This window comes from Procambarus clarkii, chromosome 1 (genome assembly GCF_040958095.1).
Source record: "Procambarus clarkii isolate CNS0578487 chromosome 1, FALCON_Pclarkii_2.0, whole genome shotgun sequence".
In the NCBI taxonomy this organism is placed as follows: domain Eukaryota; kingdom Metazoa; phylum Arthropoda; class Malacostraca; order Decapoda; family Cambaridae; genus Procambarus; species Procambarus clarkii.
Genome location: NC_091150.1, coordinates 50,968,159 through 50,986,659, shown reverse-complemented (window position 1 = coordinate 50,986,659; position 18,501 = coordinate 50,968,159). Strand labels below are relative to the sequence as shown.

Here is an 18,501-nt window from a genome sequence, read left to right as displayed (position 1 = left end):
AGTAACACCACAGGCACAGCACAGTCAAACACCCAAGGTGCTTCATTAGCAACACCACAGGCACAGCACAGTCAAACACCCAAGGTGCTTCATTACCAACACCACAGGCACAGTACAGTCAAACACCCAAGGTGCTTCATTACCAACACCACAGGCACAGCACAGTCAAACACCCAAGGTGCTTCATTACCAACACCACAGGCACAGTACAGCCTGTATCAGACGGTATAGTAGTAGGCATCCATCAGTCTCAGGAGACTATGGAGTTGCGCTCTGGTTGTCGGTCTGGAGTGGCCTCACCAGGGCGCAAAGCCAGGGTAGGTTGATTCGGGGGAGAAGCTGTTACAAGCTGTTATAGGAGTCAAAATACAGCATATTACAGTGCACTCACTGGTTTTTCCGCCTCAACGGAAGGGTAATTGCCACTAGAAGGAGCTCGTCATGTACATGTGTGAGTAGCACAGTGAAGAAATATGCGGACATGGTTCTGGAACATAAGGGCAGCATGCGACCGTGGTACAGCATGCCACCGCGGTACGGCATACCACCGTGGTACAGCATACCACTGTGGTAGAGCATACCACTGTGGCACAGCATACCACCGTGGTAGAGCATACCACCGTGGCACAGCATACCACCGTGGTAGAGCATACAACCGTGGCACAGCATACCACCGTAGCACAACATACTACCGTAGCACAACATACCACCGTGGCACAGCATACCACCATGGTACAGCATACCACCGTGGCACAGCATACCACCGTGGCACAGCATACCACCGTGGCACAACATACTACCGTAGAACAACATATCACCGTGGCACAGCATACCACCGTGGCACAGCATACCACCGTGGCACAGCATACCACAGTAGCACAGCATGCCACCGTGGCACAGCATACCACCGTGGCACAACATACCACCTTGGCACAGCACACCACCGTAGCACAGAACATACGACACAACAAAAGTCATACAGCCAACATAATGTTACATAGTACCACATGCATATTACGTCAACTATAATTCAGAATGCATAATACAGCAACGAGTGTAAAAGGGGCTACAGTACAGCAATCACCACAGCAAACATTAGATAAATGGTCCGCATACCATTCCCAGAGTACAGCAATCCCAAAACAGTCACAGTACTGCAGTCAGAACACACCATACACCTTACAGCAACTCAAATACAGCAGCAACAGTATTTCAATCACATAAGGAACAGCTAAGTAATCATCCCGTTCTCTCGAGTGTCCAGAACGTCACTAAAATGATGTTCTATATTGTCTGGAACTTAATCTAATCGAGGACCCGCGAACAGAAAACGGGACATCTCGTTAATTTTGCGAGTCGCTGTGATTTTTAATATACCTTTTTAGCCGATGGGATTTTGGCGTCAAAATTCGATGTGTTATGTGAGAGGACAGGTATAACTCACAGCAGCAGGCAATGGACTTTTTCATATGTTTTCAATAAGAGAGAGGTAGACAATAATGACCAAACTACACAATCAGAAATTCAAGTCATTATACCCGACTTGATAATGTCCAGGACGGACCGAAACGTCGTCGTTTCTTCATTTTCTGACGTGCGGTTTGGTCAGCATATCTTCAACCTCGACCCGTCGTCTGCGTAGACTATAATTTACCCACTGGAATCAATATCTTCTCTATTTTGACCTTGTTCGCCTCAGATATTAGACATTGATTACCTTAATTTGGGCAGAGGTCAATATTAATAAATTCTGGGATATTAAACTAATTAGTGAGATTATGGTATATTTTACTTGCAATTTAGCACCTATATATAGAGCTCCATAGAGCCTGTACTATAGTAATTAGCAATAAACTCCAAATTGTTTGGTGACAGGTGACGTATGTAAGGACTGAGGAGGCTAAACGATTGAGGGGGGGGGGGGGGCTAACCACTCCCAAATTTACAGGGGGAATGGTCTGCGGTACAGGACGAACATAGGCTGGTTGGGGTCGCCAGAATCCTAGAGGCTACTTCGTGTTACAGTCACATACTGACGACCCACATGAGTGATTGGGCACTACATGGCAGTTACTATATATTTTTTAAATAAAAATTTCAAAACTATTTCTATCTTATATGGAAAATTTTGCACTGATCTCGGGAAAATTAATTGAAATTTTCTAAACATCATACTTTGCCGGTATTAGCATAAACCGGACCATACTCCGGTAGGTTCTAAGATGTTCTGAAGCCCTGACCCAACGGGAATTTTTATTTAAAAAGAGAGAGAGAGAGAGAGAGAGAGAGAGAGAGAGAGAGAGAGGGAGAGGGAGAGGGAGAGGGAGAGAGAGAGAGAGGGAGAGAGAGAGAGAGGGAGAGAGAGAGAGAGAGAGAGAGGGGGGGGGGCAGAGACAGATAGTCAGGAAAAAGACAGGGACAGTATGAGACGGAGACATGTAGATAAAAGACTTAAACATTCAAACTGAAACAGAGATAGACGGGCAGAGATAGGCTTGCATAGAGAGACCATGTCGAATAGAAAGAAGATATAGCAGTACAGACCAAAAAACAAAGAAATGGACAACACTACATAGAGACAGACAGATACAGAAAAAAAGACAGAGACAGGGAGAGAAGCAAGAAGAAAGGGGGATGCTTGAAGCAGGGGAAGGGAAAGGGGGATGATTGAGAGGGAGGGATGGAGAACAGGGGAGAGACTCAGAGAAAAGGGAGGGAGGGGGGAAGAAGAGAGGAGAGGTGAGAGAAATGAGGGGCAAGATTGGGAGAGAGGGTGCAGAGGTGTGAGGGGCGTGAGAGGGGAAGACCTGCAGGAGAGAAAAGTGGAGAAAAGGGGAGTGTTGGAAAGAAGGTGGATAGGGGACGAGAGGTCACCTTTCCTTGTGGCCTGTCACCTGTGCCGGTCACCTGTGGCTTGTCACCTGTACTTACCTAGTTGAACTTACCCAGTTGTGCTTGCGGCGGTTGAGCTCTGACTCTTTGGTCCCGCCTTTCAACTGTCAATCAACTGGTGTACAGGTTCCTGAGCCTACTGGGCTCTATCATATCTACACTTGAAACTGTGTATGGAGTCAGCCTCCACCACATCACTGCCTAATGCATTCCATTTGTCTACTACTCTGAAACTGAAAAAATTCTATCTAACGTCTCTATGGTTCATTTGGGCACTCAATTTCCACCTGTGTACCCTAGTGCATGTGCCCCTTGTGTTAAATAGTCTGTCTTTATCTACCCTATCAATTCCTCTGATAATCTTGTATGTGGTGATCATGTCCCCTCTAACTCTTCTGTCTCTCAGTGACGTGAGGTTTAATTCCCGTAGTCTCTTCTCGTAGCTCATACCCCTCAGTTCGGGTACTAGTCTGGTGGCTTTAAACATTTGAACCTTTTCCAGTTTAGTCTTATGCTTGACTAGATATGGACTCCATGCTGTAGACGCATGCTTCAGTATTGGTATGTCATATGTGGTATACAAAGTTCTGAAAGATTCCTTATACAAGTTTCTAAAGGCCGTTCTTATGTTAGCCAATCTGGCATATGTCGCTGATGTTATCCTCTTGATATGGGCTTCAGGGGACAGGTCTGGCGTGATATCGACCCCTAGGCCTTTCTCTCTCTCTCTTTCTGACTTTTGAAGTATTTTCATCTCCCAAATGATATCTTGTATCTGGTCTCCTGCTTCCTACACCTATCTTCATTACATTACATTTGCTTGGGGTTAAACTCTAACAACCATTTATCCGACAATTCCTGCAGATTGGTCAGGTCTTCTTAAAGCCTCAAGCTGTCCTCTGTCTTAATCCTTCTCGTAATTTTGGCGTCGTCAGCAAACATTGAGAGAAATGAGTCTATACCCTCTGGGAGATCATTTATGTATATCAGAAAGAAGATAGGTGTGAGTACAGCGCCCTGTGGGACTCCACTAGTGACTTCACGCCAATCTGAGATCTCACCGCTCACTGTAACTCTGCTTCCTATTGCTTAGGTACTTCGTTATCCACTGGAGCGCCCTACCAGTTACTTCTGCTTGTTTCTCCATTTTATGCATCAGCCTTTTATGGGGTACTGTGTCTTTCCGATAGTCCAAAAAAAATGTAGTTTATCCATCCTTCTCTTTCTTGCTTAATCTTTATCACCTATTCTATTAAGAATTCTATTAAGCCTGTAAGGCAAGATTTACCCTCCCTGTACCCATGTTGATGGGTTGTCACGAAGTCCCTTCTCTCCAGATGTGTTACTTGGCTTTTTCTCACAATCTTCTACATCACCTTGCATCGTATACAAGTCAAGGACACTGGCCTGTAGTTCAGTGCCTCTTGTCTGTCACCCTTTTTGTGTATTGGGACTACATTAGCCGTCATCCATATTTCTGGTAGGTCTCCCGTTTCCATTGACCTACTATACACTATGGAGAGTAGCAAGCAAAGAGCTCCTGCACACTCTTTCAATACCCATGGTGAGATTCCGTCCGGCCCAACAGTCTTTCTCACGTCCAGATCCAACAGGTGCCTCTTGACCTCATCTCTTTTAATTTCGATCCCTTCCAATGCCGCCTGTTTTTTCTACCACCTCTCCTAGCGCAGTGATCTCTCCTTGATCTATTGTGAAGAACTGAAATCATACTGCTTCGGTACACCCAGTTTGTTATGAAAAAATAGATTACAGTGGTAACTTGTCACTTCATAACTTAAGAAAATAACTTTCCTGATAGTCGCTATATAACTTGTCATCACATAATTTAAGCCACATGCAGAGGAGGAAAGCGGATTCACCCCTCCCCCCGATTTAGCAGTGATTGGTTTTTGATATATGGTTCTCCCAAATTTAGGCATGTTCTATCCTGTCAGTTCGTCCGAGTCCAATGCTTGTCCTAAGCTCTAGTATCCTGCTTCCACAAAACACATGCGCATTTCGTGTATCCTTCTTGACTATGTAAAGAGTTAATCATTTTAAGGTCAACATTTTAAGATCAAATTTTGCAGATTTTTCAAAATCTACATTAGAATCAAGCTTGACACTATCCCCTGCCATATCCAACTCGTTCTGGAGTGAGGGCGAACGCTCTTTAAAAACTGGCATAGGCCTTTCATCTGAAGGGATAGTCCAGGTGTACTGGGCGAACTGGTGAGTCCAGACTTGGGTACGTGAGGTTTTGTTGATGTTCCTATTGTAACCCGAAGCCATGCCCATGCAAAAATAGTAGTCATTTAAGTGGTTTTCGATTCTCGGCACATCATTTGAATGCCATTTGTCAGTTTTTGTCTCGCTTTGCTTTGTGAGTTTTTTTTTGTAAATTTGAGTTTTGTTAAAAAAAAATGTCTTTTTTTTTGGTTGAAAAATTTTTGTCGGAAATTTTCAACACAAGAAAAGACTAATCCTGGTATCCAAGTCTTACTTGAAATTGAGGTAAGTACACCTTCACAAGCTCACAACAAATCTTAGTTTGACAGCACAGTGAAGCTTCCACGTAAGTACCAAAATGTATCTGAATTATTCAACCACTTTAATTTGGCAACAGCCATTATCTCAAATTGGCAACTGGCAACATATCTCAAGCTTTAAATTAATTAAGATAATCACCACATTACTTGTCACCACATACCTTAACTTAAGCCACATAACTTTCCTGATAGTCACTTCATAACTTGTAACCACATAACTTATGCCATATAACTCTCCTGATAGTCACTACATAACTTGTGAATAAGTGCAATTTCATGCTCTTGTTCTACAGCATATCCACCGGAGTGGTCATGCTGTACAACAAATACAAATTACCGTAAAATAAAAACTTGTTGCAATAGGTGAAACTCGATTTTATTTTCTGAAAGTAACGAATCAAATTAAGTTAAAATACGTTTCAGATCTTAGAAGAAAAAAGTGAAACAAAAGTTTTGGCCAATATAATTATTCAGGTTGCAGTTTAGCCAACGTTCTAACGTTTAATGAATAATTTGATGACGTTATTCATTACAAGAAAAAAAATATACGACGCATCGAATTCTTAGAAGCTCGTAACTTTATTAATAACTGAATTCAAGGCAACGTAGTAATAGTTGAAAAGTTGTGTGTGGATTTAAACCAGGGAGACATTATTTTTACATGTAAATGTCCCCTTAATTCCTTAAGATTTTTGTACTTTTGCATAAACCAAATAAATTTTCTGGTACAAGTTAATTATAATCTTAGTTAGGATATTGAGTTACTAGTGTTTAATATGAGTCAAAGTTGCTTTCACGTATCACGCCATCTAGAGATAAAGGTTACATGAGCACTTCCACGTATTAAGTTTCCATAAGACTCTAAGGCCAGATTCACGAAGAACTTAGAAAAGTATATAGGAAAGTTTTCGTTCTTACCATCGTCGTGGCGGTTACGTCGGGATTCAGGAAATCATTTAAGAACGCGGATCTTCCTAAGAACACCGCCTCACGCTACGACATCTCCAGGCCAGTTGTAGCTTTACGTAAACCGCATATAACTCACCAACCCGTTCTCGCAAATTCGTATAGTCAATATTGACTTATTAACTACGTGCATAGGTGATATACTAAACATAATACATACCCTTAAAAAGCTTCATAGAAAACACCGACCTTACCTAACCTTGTTAGTATCTTAAGATAATCATCTTATAGCTTCGTAATTACAATTGTTACTTAACCTATTATAGGTATAGGTTAAGTAATAGTTGTAATTACAAAGCAATAAGATGCTTATCTTAAGATACTAACAAGGTTAGGTAAGGTCGGTGTTTTCTATGAAGTTTTTTAAGGGTATCTATTATGTTTAGTATATCACCTATGCACGTAGTTAATAAGTCAATATTGACTATACGAATTTGCGAGAACGGGTTGAACTCACGGTGGTGTCTACTACACAAACCCGAGGATTGAAATTTAATAATAAACTGAATATTTCTGCTGGTGAGTCTCAGCTGCACGTATCATCAAGAAGAAGAAGAGGGTCCTTCATGTTTGCTATATATGCAGTTTTATCTTGTAAATTGTAGTAAATATGTCTTGTATGAAATTATAAATAAATTTATCATAGCACAGTATTATTCCAGTAGTTATTAAGTAAATAGTCACTGGTGAACTTGAAATATATTAGTAGGTGATGATCCCGGGCTAGACATGCAAGTTTGGGAGCATTTACTCTCACCTAATTTCCTGTTCATCCAGCAGTAAGTACAGCTACTTAGGAGTTACTCAGCTTGTTATGAGGCTGCATCCTGTGGGGGTCAGTAATTTTTTTTTTTTGAGGGGGGTGCACCTCGATACAGGTCTAACATGTATATAATTAATAATTATAATTCGTTGTGTCGGGGACAGGCAGCCAGAGTGTAAATATATATATATATATATATATATTAGGCTTATACCGAAGTCCCCTTCGCCCTTCCAAAGGGTCGAATTACCAACCCTCCCAAAGATGCAATTCCACAACAAGCTGACTAACTCTTGGGTACCCACTTACTGCTAGGTGATCAGGCGCATTAGGCGATAAGAAATGTGCCCAACCATTCTGTCCCGCCCAGGATTCAAATCCGGAATTCCCGATTGTGAGTCAAGAACGAACCCGACCGTATTACCTTTTCAGCCCGTCCTCCAAACAAAGACCCAAAAGTGATTCCATGCACCAGCCAAACCACATACTGTCTATGAATGAAAACGGTTTACACACGACTCATAACTGATGACGTTCGAACATTTCCGGAACAAGTGCTTCACTTACGAATTTTGTTCGAACCACAACGCTGTAAATGCTTCACCCACGTACTATCTTGAGGTTATCTTGAGATGATTTCGGGGCTTTTAGTGTCCCCGCGGCCCGGTCCTCGACCAGGCCTCCACCCCCAGGTAGCAGCCCGTGACAGCTGACTAACACCCAGGTACCTATTTTACTGCTAGGTAACAAGGGCATAGGGTGAAAGAAACTCTGCCCATTGTTTCTCGCCGGTGCCTGGGATCGAACCCAGGACCACAGGATCACAAGTCCCGCGTGCTGTCCGCTCGGCCGACCGACTCCCTACTACTAATAAAAATAATCACCAACAGAACCTTAACACCTAATCTATGCCTATACATGCACAATATGATAACATATTAATTTATATTTGAGAAAATTTACGTTTTGAATGAGCAGCATGTTAAAATTTGTGAATGTGTCTGTGGGGTCGGCCGCTGGATGTAATGAACTTCAGTCGAGGACGGGTTGTACTTTTTTTATGTCTATATGACCAATACAGACTGAAGATCCTGTGGGCTTAGAGTTGTCATGGCCTAACAACGATGGTTTAAATATATTATTATGTGATGGGGTAGATCGCTTGGCTGATTCCTCTAAATGTAGCATTGAATAAATGTGTAACCTCTTCCTCTGTTACACAATTTGGCTTTGTGTAACAATATTCTTAATTTGTTTTTTTAACGGATAAGTGCACTTATGAGTAAAAAAAATCCTGTCAGCAGTAAAAATGTTTGTTATTTAAATAACAAATATAATGAAACAATTATTTCTGGCTTATGTTTATCCTATCTTTTGTACTATATATACTTTCAGTATAGTCAGACTAGCTTTTCTGCATTTTTTGCCTGGTAATAACCTTGCCATCTGGGTTATAATCACACTGCCGGTTCAGAGCACGGTAATACAAGTAATTTTGAAAACTCTGTCAAATCTCAATCAGAAATGAACCCAAATTAAGACAGACTGCACAATTTAATGAATGACTAAAAAAAATATGACTAGCATAACACACCAATATGAGATCCTAATGATCCATGGTTAACATTTATGAACTTGAAAGATATGTTTAACAATGATGTTACCCTGTTTGGTGCTTGGTTATCTGATTTGTAATGTCCTGCTACCAAATACTTAAATAATATTATTTACTAGTGTTGGAAGGAGAGTTTATATAATCCACATTCTAGTAATAATGTTTATATTGTTGTAACTGCTTTACAAATAAGTTATATAACTGTCTTCCAAAACATTGGAACTCAATTTGCATAAGTAGGGCGGAGCATAACTTTAGCAAAATGCATAATTGGTTTAATATCAAAATACATATTTTTTTTATGAACAAACTAATTTAGATTTGTACCATACGTTTTACTTATTCATTAATTTAATGATATAATATTTATATAGTTATATTTTGATATAATAATTGAATCTAAACAAATTTCTTTGGTTGTCGACACCAAAATCTTTAGACATAAAAGTATAACAAATAGTGGAACATAAAAGGAACAAATTTAAAACTTTTATTACTAAGGTATCTCAAATAGGATTGAAAATAGATGTCTGTTCACCCCAACCCGTTCTCGCACTTACTTATAGTCAATATCTTGCGTATGTATAAGTGCATATGTGGCATACTAATTTATTGTGAATATTTGAGTTTACCTTGAAAAGCTGAATAGAAAACCAAAACCTAACCTAACCTTCTTAGTATGTTAAGATATTACAGTTAGTACTGAACCTATACCTATATTGATATTACAGTTTTATAAAAATAATAAAACAAAACTAAAATATTTAAATAAGTTGTAAAGGAACTTAGGATATTGTCAAATTTTGTATAAAATCTCTGTTGTTTAATAAAACTGAGAGAAAAAGTTAGTACTTTGAAAAAATATGGCTTGGAATATGTCACATATATACTTATTTATAAATTAAATAGTGACTTTAAGCTATAAGTCATGTGTGTGCTGTCTTGTGCGAGAGCAGGTTGCTTCACCCATAGGGTTATAAACCCATGGAATCGCCTACCTGCCAAAGCCGCAAATGCCAATACTGTTAGGTTTTAACATCCACCTGGAAAAGATCGAGGCAAATTGGGGAAACCTTCGACAAGCCGCCGGCTTCTTATCCTCGTCAAGGCCACTAGTGTATCTTGTACTACCCACTTCCCAATATTAGTACTTAACACATGTATCTTCACCAGTGTCAATTTTTGTTGCAGTTAAATGTTGATACATAACTTTGCTACAATGCTCCTTTTCAACTTACCTGATATGTTAGATCAAGGACCTGTCCGAAACGCTATTCGTGTTAGTGGCTTTGTAAGAATGTAAAAATGCCAATCTTATGTAACCTCGCCAACCCATTGTACCTTCTTGGTAATAAAGATTATTAATATTATTATTATTATTATTATTAGTGGCCTTCAGGTAAATCAGATAAAAAGCATGGAACCGTCTACCCGCTTAAGTCATAAATACCAAAACTCCGTTGAACTTCAAAATCCAGCTAGAAAATATCATCAGAACAAATGGCCAACCTTTAACAAGGTTTCCTGTCCTCGTCGTGGCCACTAGAGTGTTAGTGGCCTTTGGGTAAATTCTGGTAAATATAGTGTCAGCGTTTCGCATCTCTGCCCTGTAATGATCAGGCCCCCTGATGATAAATTCTGTAATGAACAAAGATCCGCTAGTAAGGCCTACATTTGTATCTACATTTTAATAAGGCCTGCATTTGTATCTACATTTTAGTAAGGTGTACATTTGTATCTACATTTTAGTAAGGCCTGCATTTGTATCTACATTTTAGTAAGGCCTGCATTTGTATCTACATTTTAGTAAGGCCTGCATTTGTATCTACATTTTAGTAAGGTCTACATTTGTATCTACATTTTAGTAAGGCCTACATTTGTATCTACATTTTAGTAAGGCCTGCATTTGTATCTACATTTTAGTAAGGCCTACATTTGTATCTACATTTTAGTAAGGTCTACATTTGTATCTACATTTTAGTAAGGTCTACATTTGTATCTACATTTTAGTAAGGTCTACATTTGTATCTACATTTTAGTAAGGTCTACATTTGTATCTACATTTTAGTAAGGCCTGCATTTGTATCTACATTTTAGTAAGGTCTACATTTGTATCTACATTTTAGTAAGGTCTGCATTTGTATCTACATTTTAGTAAGGTCTACATTTGTATCTACATTTTAGTAAGGCCTGCATTTGTATCTACATTTTTAGCCTACATTTTATACCAAGAGGACGACAGAGTTATACCAGTTATTATGAATCCATCTATAGGGAATACTACTTATCAGAGAGCAAAGTTACACATGTTTTTGATTAGGGTTTCTTGACGTCCATTTACACGGAGCCAACGAGAGCCCCTCAATATCTTTTATGAAGGTAAGGAAAAAATGAACATATTAGTTTACTACAATGTCGATGCTGACTATATAACTTGAAAAAAAATAGTTTTACTTCGAAATAAACTAATTTTATAAGAAAATACAACATAAATTAGTGGCAAGTGTTGGCCGATGAGCTAGCTCCGTGATTGGCTAGACCTTAAGATGGACAGCGTTACTTTCTCTCTGATTGGCAAAACGATAACCCTCTTGTGACCTCTATCGAGACATTAGTGAAGCTAAAGCAGTGACGCTCAGGATGAATGGCGTTTCATGCAAATCTGTAGTTATATTTCACCACTCCACATCAAAATGGTAATTGGAAAGGTAAAAATAAACGCTATTACACTCTTATTGCGAATATTATCTCAATTTAGACATGACTTGCATAAAATTTTATTCAAATATTTACACTACAGCTTTTGTTCATTTTACATATATGTACTTAATTTGCAAAGAACATTTGCAGGTGTAAAAAAAAGATGTATAAGATAACACTGAGCTCTGTAAAAGAACAAGTTTTATTTTCATTGCCATTAATTTAAATAATTAAAAACTGATACATAATACAGAAATTAGGTTGTACTTAAGAATTAGTCAACCTCTGCTCTATTGTAAATTTACAATATTAATTAAAATTGATATTTTAACTGATTTACGTGCAAAGATATATTTACCTATTGATTCATAAATAAAATATTTGAAAAATATTATAGATTACACAAAAGTGTTGAAGAAATTAACATGCACAGTAAGAAGGAAAAAGTCATTCTTCATCAGTACAGAAATATTTTTGGGGGGGAAAATACGAAGGGTTTTAATATAGGTTGAGCAGTAGCAACCTTCCCGGTCCACGGGGAGGGTAAAACTAACTTTTTGAGTTGTTGCATATTTCCCCAGTGTGTTGCAGAGACGCTAAAATATCGGTTTCTTGAGAAGGATGAATATGTGTTGATGGGGTTGTGTCAGTGTAGCCTGCCACTGCGGTGTGTTGATGGGGTTGTGTCAGTGTAGCCTGCCACTGCGGTGTGTTGATGGGGTTGTGTCAGTGTAGCCTGCCACTGCGGTGTGTTTATGGGGTTGTGTCAGTGTAACCTGCCACTGCGGTGTGTTGATGGGGTTGTGTCAGTGTAGCCTGCCACTGCGGTGTGTTGATGGGGTTGTGTCAGTGTAGCCTGCCACTGCGGTGTGTTGATGGGGTTGTGTCAGTGTAGCCTGCCACTGCGGTGTGTTGATGGGGTTGTGTCAGTGTAGCCTGCCACTGCGGTGTGTTGATGGGGTTGTGTCAGTGTAGCCTGCCACTGAGGTGTGTTGAGGGGGCTGGGGTTATGTCAGTGTAGCCAGCTACTGAGGTGTGTTGAGGGGGCTGGGGTTATGTCAGTATAGTCAGCTACTGAGGTGTGTTGAGGGGGCTGGGGTTATGTCAGTATAGTCAGCTACTGAGGTGTGTTGAGGGGGCTGTGGTTGTCAGTGTAGCCAGCTTGACGGATGTGTGGAAGGTCAATGGTGGCCTGTGCTGTGTCTGGCCAAACTCAAGTTGACAAGTCTTAAGGCTGAGTGTTGTGGCAACAGAGTTATTTTGAGGAGTGTGACCTCAGAATGGCGTGAAGTTACCAGTGGAGTCCCACAGGGTTTTGTACTCAGACCTATCCTGTTTCTGATATATGTAAATGATCTCTCATAGAGTATAGACTCATTCCTCTCAATGTTTGCTGATGATGCTAAAATTATGAGGAGGGATAAGACATAGGAGGACAACAAGAGATTTCAAGATGACCTGCAAAGACTGAAAGAATGGTCCAAAAATGGTTGCTAGGGTTTAAGGCAAGCAAGTGTAAAATGATGAAGATAGGTTCAGGGAGCAGAAGGCCAAACACAAGGTACCAGTTCGGAGTTGAAATCCTTCTGGAGTCAGGAAGAGAGAGATCTGCCGGTTGATATATCACGTGAGACCTGTCCCCTGAAGCCCATATGAAAAGTATTTCATCAGCGGCATATGCAAGGCTGACAAACATAAGAATCGCTTTAGGAACTTGAGTAAGGAATCCTTCAGAACCTTTTATACCACAAATGTCAGACCAATACTGGAGTATGCGGCTCTAGCGAGAAGTCCATATCTAGTCAAATACAAAATGAAGTAATAAAAGGTTCAGAGGTATCGCACCAGGATAGTCCCCGAGCTGAGGAGTATAAGCTATGAGGAATGATTACTGGAACTAAACCTCACGACACTGGAAGACAGAAAAGTTAGGGAAAATATTAAGACGCCTATACAATTCTCAAAGGAATTGACACGGTAGATAATTTGTTTTACCATGTGTGGTACGCGAGCATGGAGACAGGTGGAAATTTAGAACCCAAATGAACGACATGGACGTTGGAAGAAGTTTTTCAGTGTCAGGGTAATTAACAAATGGAATTCATTAGGCAGACTTCATACACAGTTTCAAGCGTTGACATGACAGAGCCCAATAGACTCGGCAACTTCTACAGCAGGTGATTGACAGATGAGAGGCTGGCCCAAGGAGCCGAAACTCAACCCCCGCAAGCACAACTAGGTGAGTACACGCTCATCTCCTTCAGACTTATGCTGTGTTGAACAATAATTAGCGTTATGTTGATTCACGAGACACGTGTAAATAGATAATAACTTTGCCGGCAGCTACGAAGACAGACTATGATATCTATGTTTGTGAACAATGATACAAAAGATACTTTCCAAGCACACGACGCATCTGTGTTCTTCATATGCACAAAGAGTGCATAGGTTGGAATCCACCTCACGGCTCCTACTGATTTTCTCATCGATATACACATGAATGTTATTTATTTGTGCAGATGAATGGATAATTATTACCCACGATAAACTGTACACTCGAATAGATATTAACTTTACGGAGTGTTAAGTACTGTTTTCGATATCTTGCAGTGGCTCCAGCTCGTCTGGGTTGCAGGAGTTGCAGGTAGAACAAGCCGCATTGGAGGCGGCTGGATATTTGTGGAGATTCCAGTGGTGGATCCAGGTAGCCATGGGTCTTCCAAAACCAAGGTCCTCGGCCTCCTGGAAGGTCTGGGGTAAGGCATGCCCTAGAGTCTCCGGTAGAGGGATGCAGAGGATGAGGGAGAGTAACATCAGTCCCACCAACACCCAGTAGTGGAAGCTGGAACCCTGGCCAGACTGGAACGTCATAGTTCTGTGTCAGTGTGGTACACACTTGGAACATTTCACGATATTATTGGTCAGTTACACCAGAAAGTTATTGCAGGAATTAAATGTGTATGGGAAATAATATACATAAATAATATTACAGGTAAACGTTAAGGAACAAACAACGAGTGTACGGCGCTAGGGAACAACGAGTGTATGGCAATACGTAACAAACAACATGTGTATTATGCTATGGAGCAAACAAAGATTGTTTGAAGGGGCCAAGCAAACCCCTCCCCCTCCAAGCAAACAAAAACAATAGATAAACCATTGACAAAAAACATTCAAAAGCAAGACTCACATGGAGGATATAGGGAGAGGCTGTCATGGCACACAGCCCGAAGACGGTGTAGAGCCCGAGGCCGGAGCTCCTGACGGGGGTGGGCAGGAGCTCCACCACCTGCACAAACATCACCTGCATCTGCACGGCCAGACACAGTCTCAGAGCTCCTATCACCACCACCAGCGCCCACGCGTCTGTGTACCATGTGCGGGGGAAACGGTATTCAGGCTATGTTTAATTGCCTGATCTCAGTGGTATGTATGATGCAGGTGCAGTTAGTTATATTAATATGCTATGGAGCGATTGTAGCGCAACCTCCATCGCAGTTTGCTCACAATCGACAGGTCTCAGGTTCGAGTCCCCAAGTAGGAAATTTATATTTGGGTACGTTTCCTTTTCCCTGATGAAACTGTTCACTGAACCCATTCTAAGTGTATTTATACTATATGAGAGAATGTCTGTGCAAAGTTTTAGGTCAGACGCTTAGGGCTAGCCTCACCGAAATTGTCAGAAGGAATGGTCTGGGGTGCGGGATGAAAACAAGCTAATCGGGTTCACCAGCATTAAAAAGGGAACAGTGTACCAGAGTCCCATTTAGACCCCCACGACATTTTTATGGTATACTGGTATTTTTCATAGGCATACTGCCCATCAGTATATCTATGAAAATATTTTTAAACAAATTTCAGAACTAATTTCTTATTCAAATATACAACATTATTGATCTCGGAAAAACTAACAGACATTTCTAAGTATATAAACTTTGACCATAATTCCATTAAACACGAAAATTAAATCTGAATCTCTTCCCCCTCCCCCCCCCATTGAAAAGTGAAGGGCAAAGCACAAATTCGAAAGAGGGAACTATTATATTCTGAGTTAATGTTATTGAATACTATAATCACAGTGATGCTGGCTCTTATTACTCTATTAGTTATGTTCTAGGAGAGAGAGAGAGAGAGAGAGAGAGAGAGAGAGAGAGAGAGAGAGAGAGAGAGAGAGAGAGAGAGAGAGAGAGAGAGAGAGGAAGGGGAGGGAGGCGGTGGTGGAGAAAGGTCTCGGGAGGGTATGAAGGGGGAGCGGGAAGACGAAGGTGGTGGAGGAAAGAGACTCATACCTTATGTAAGAGAAGAGGGAGATGGAAGAAGCGGGGCAAGGGAAGGACGGTGAGGGGGATAATGATTGGGGGTAGAGGGAGGACGAGGGGAAGGGTGGAGAGGACGAGGGAAAGGGAGAGAGGCAGGACGGGAGACGAGGACGAGGCTGTCCGACGGCTCACCACAAGAGATCTTTACCGTGTGTGCAAAAAGTAGCCACGACGCAGAGGACGATGAAGAGCAGCGCGGAGGCCATGGAGGAGAAGCGACGGCCCAGGTACTGCATGAACACCCAGCTGGTGGCAGTCGCTGGCAGCTGACTCACCGACAGGATAAAGTGACTCAGGAAGTAGTTGCTTGGGAGGACGTTGATGCCCATCAGGATCACTCCGTACGACATGTACACACACATTCTGCGGGATGTGAGTATGGTATATGAGTAAGCTATGTACACATTATTATTATACAAAACAAATGCTGCAGCACATATATGTTTCGGTAAAAATGTATGTGTGTCAAATATCAGAGATTTTCATATATATCGTCGTACCTAGTAGCCAGAACGCACTATTCGGCCTACTATGCAAGGTCCGATTTCTCTAATAGGCCGAGTGATTTTCTTTATTAAAAAAAATTAAATTGGTTTATTTCAATTATTATTATTATTATATTATATTAAGAACATAAATTATAGACTTAGTTATGTTAGTTTAGGTTAGGTTAAAATAGGTTAGGTTATGTTAGGTTAGGTAGGGTTGGTTAAGTTCGGTCAAATATCAACGTTAGTTTTAACTCAAATTACCAAAAATTAACTCATTCATAATCAAATGATAATACTTTATCATTTCATAGGGGAAAAAATAGAAAAACATATAAATTCAGGAAAATTTGGCTTATTAGGCAAATCGGGCCTTGCAAAGTAGGCCCAATACTGCATTATGGCTTCTAGGTACAACATATATATATATATATATATATATATATATATATATATATATATATATATATATATATATATATATATATATATATATATATATATATATATATATATATATATATATACGCAGCAGGCGTTTCCCCTCTGGATCGCCACACTGAAGCACTGAAACAAGAAACAGGCAGCCTTTGGGTCTGTGGTGATGTCAACGAGCCTGGAGCCCAATTCTTTAAGAAATCCCAAGGCGGCCATGCATCTCAGATGGTATTGGAACAAAGGTGTATTGACCTTCCAGTCGCCTGTACTTGATTGATTTTACTGTTTCTGCCAAGCATATCGGCGCCTGCCCTTCCCTTGGACCACATCGGTGGCGTGGAGAGGGTAGATCTGCTGCATGGGCAACAGCCGGTTCTCCATAACTGCTGCCCAGCCCTGTGCCCTGGAGAGGACACTCCAGCGTCACCTTCTTGAGGTTATCTTGAGTTGATTTCGGGGCTTTGTTTTTAGTGTCCCCGCGGCCCGGTCCTTGACCAGGCCTCCACCCCCAGGAAGCAGCCCGTAACAGCTGACTAACACCCAGGTACCTATTTACTGCTAGGTAACAGGGGCATAGGATGAAAGAAACTCTGCCCATTGTTTCTCGCTGGCGCCCGGGATCGAACCCGGGACCACAGGATCACAAATCCAGTGTGCTGTCCGCTCGGCCGACCAGCTCCCTAAGCTCCGTTCAACACGGGAAGGACATTTACTGGTGATACGCCTACCACTCAATTGGCGTAGAGTGAGGCGTATGGAGTAATAAGCTTCCGGGTTACTTTTACAGGAAGACGTGGAAGCTAGAGGGAGAAAGAGGAGCAGGAGGCAAGAACGCTACAGGCGGACAATCTTGTGACCATAAATTGGACAAAAAGATATGTCCTGGTCAGCAGGAAGCAAAAACAAGGAGCATAGGGAAAGAAGCGGAAAACATAGAAATAACAGAAAGAGGATAAAATAAGCGATGATATAAAGACAAGATCACAAGGCATTTCTAAATAAAAGTATCGAGTTTATAAATAAACTCGGGAATTATCATAGTTATCCTTTTGAATAGAGTCTTTAATCTACACAGGAAATGGAATACATTTATTTCTGTACGGAGTAAACTCCTACCTCTTAATGTTGCAAAGATCATGTAAAAATAAAACAATACCCATTCGTACTGTCAAGGAGACTGTTTTGTTAGTGTCCATTTATAATGGTTCTGTTAAAACGAATGTCTGCACCAAAAGCATCGACCTAAACGTGTGGTTAAGGTGAGTATAGTGAACGTTTATTAACACAAAATTTTTACCACTGTTCACCAATTCCTCGAACATCGCGTAAGGCCTGCTCTAGTTCTCAAATGTTTGCTGGGGTAGAAGTGTTGCAGAGAATCTGTTTATCATTCGCTGTTTAATGACGTCGAGCAGAAGCTGAAGAATTCTTATACTCAACAATAATAAACAACCTTACAACTACACAACAAGTTATGATTTTCACTTTTAGTTGTTACGTGAATTGGAGAGAAATTTACACACAAAAAAACTTCATCTCTCACGTTTTGTGAGAGATGATCAAACAATGATGATCTCTTTAGTTCTCATCTCAAGAGTGGCAAACTGAACCAAATAGTTCACTCCATAACATGAAAGCTATGAAATTACGGTGTCGTTTGGGCGAGTCATAACAGTATTTGTTCAATCATTTTGAAACATCAGTTGTCTTGAGCACTGAGATCCTGCTTCTTACTTAAGAGTTCATGACTGTGCATCGCTCAGTTAGGAGT

General features: G+C 40.7%; 2 protein-coding genes across 4 annotated transcripts in view; one reads left to right on the top strand and one right to left on the bottom strand.

Moving 5' to 3' along the window:
* The first annotated feature begins 473 nt into the window (after positions 1 to 473).
* Positions 474 to 1,001, top strand: LOC123771507 (NK-tumor recognition protein-like). Its single transcript, XM_045764490.2, has one exon. The coding sequence runs from the start codon at positions 474 to 476 to the stop codon at positions 999 to 1,001; it is 528 nt and encodes a 175-aa protein (XP_045620446.2).
* Positions 1,002 to 11,509: 10,508 nt separating this feature from the next.
* The window catches only part of LOC123747926 (solute carrier family 22 member 1), a 55,874-nt gene continuing 48,882 nt past the window's right edge, over positions 11,510 to 18,501 (bottom strand). For all 3 annotated transcript variants that reach the window (XM_069310376.1, XM_069310268.1, XM_069310324.1), the window contains exons 10-12: positions 15,953 to 16,167; positions 14,676 to 14,851; positions 11,510 to 14,344 (exon numbers count right to left, since the gene is read on the bottom strand). In XM_069310376.1, coding sequence (XP_069166477.1) covers positions 14,069 to 14,344; positions 14,676 to 14,851; positions 15,953 to 16,167 — 667 coding nt within the window. In that variant the 3' untranslated portion in view covers positions 11,510 to 14,068. The remainder of the gene's footprint in view (positions 14,345 to 14,675; positions 14,852 to 15,952; positions 16,168 to 18,501) is intronic.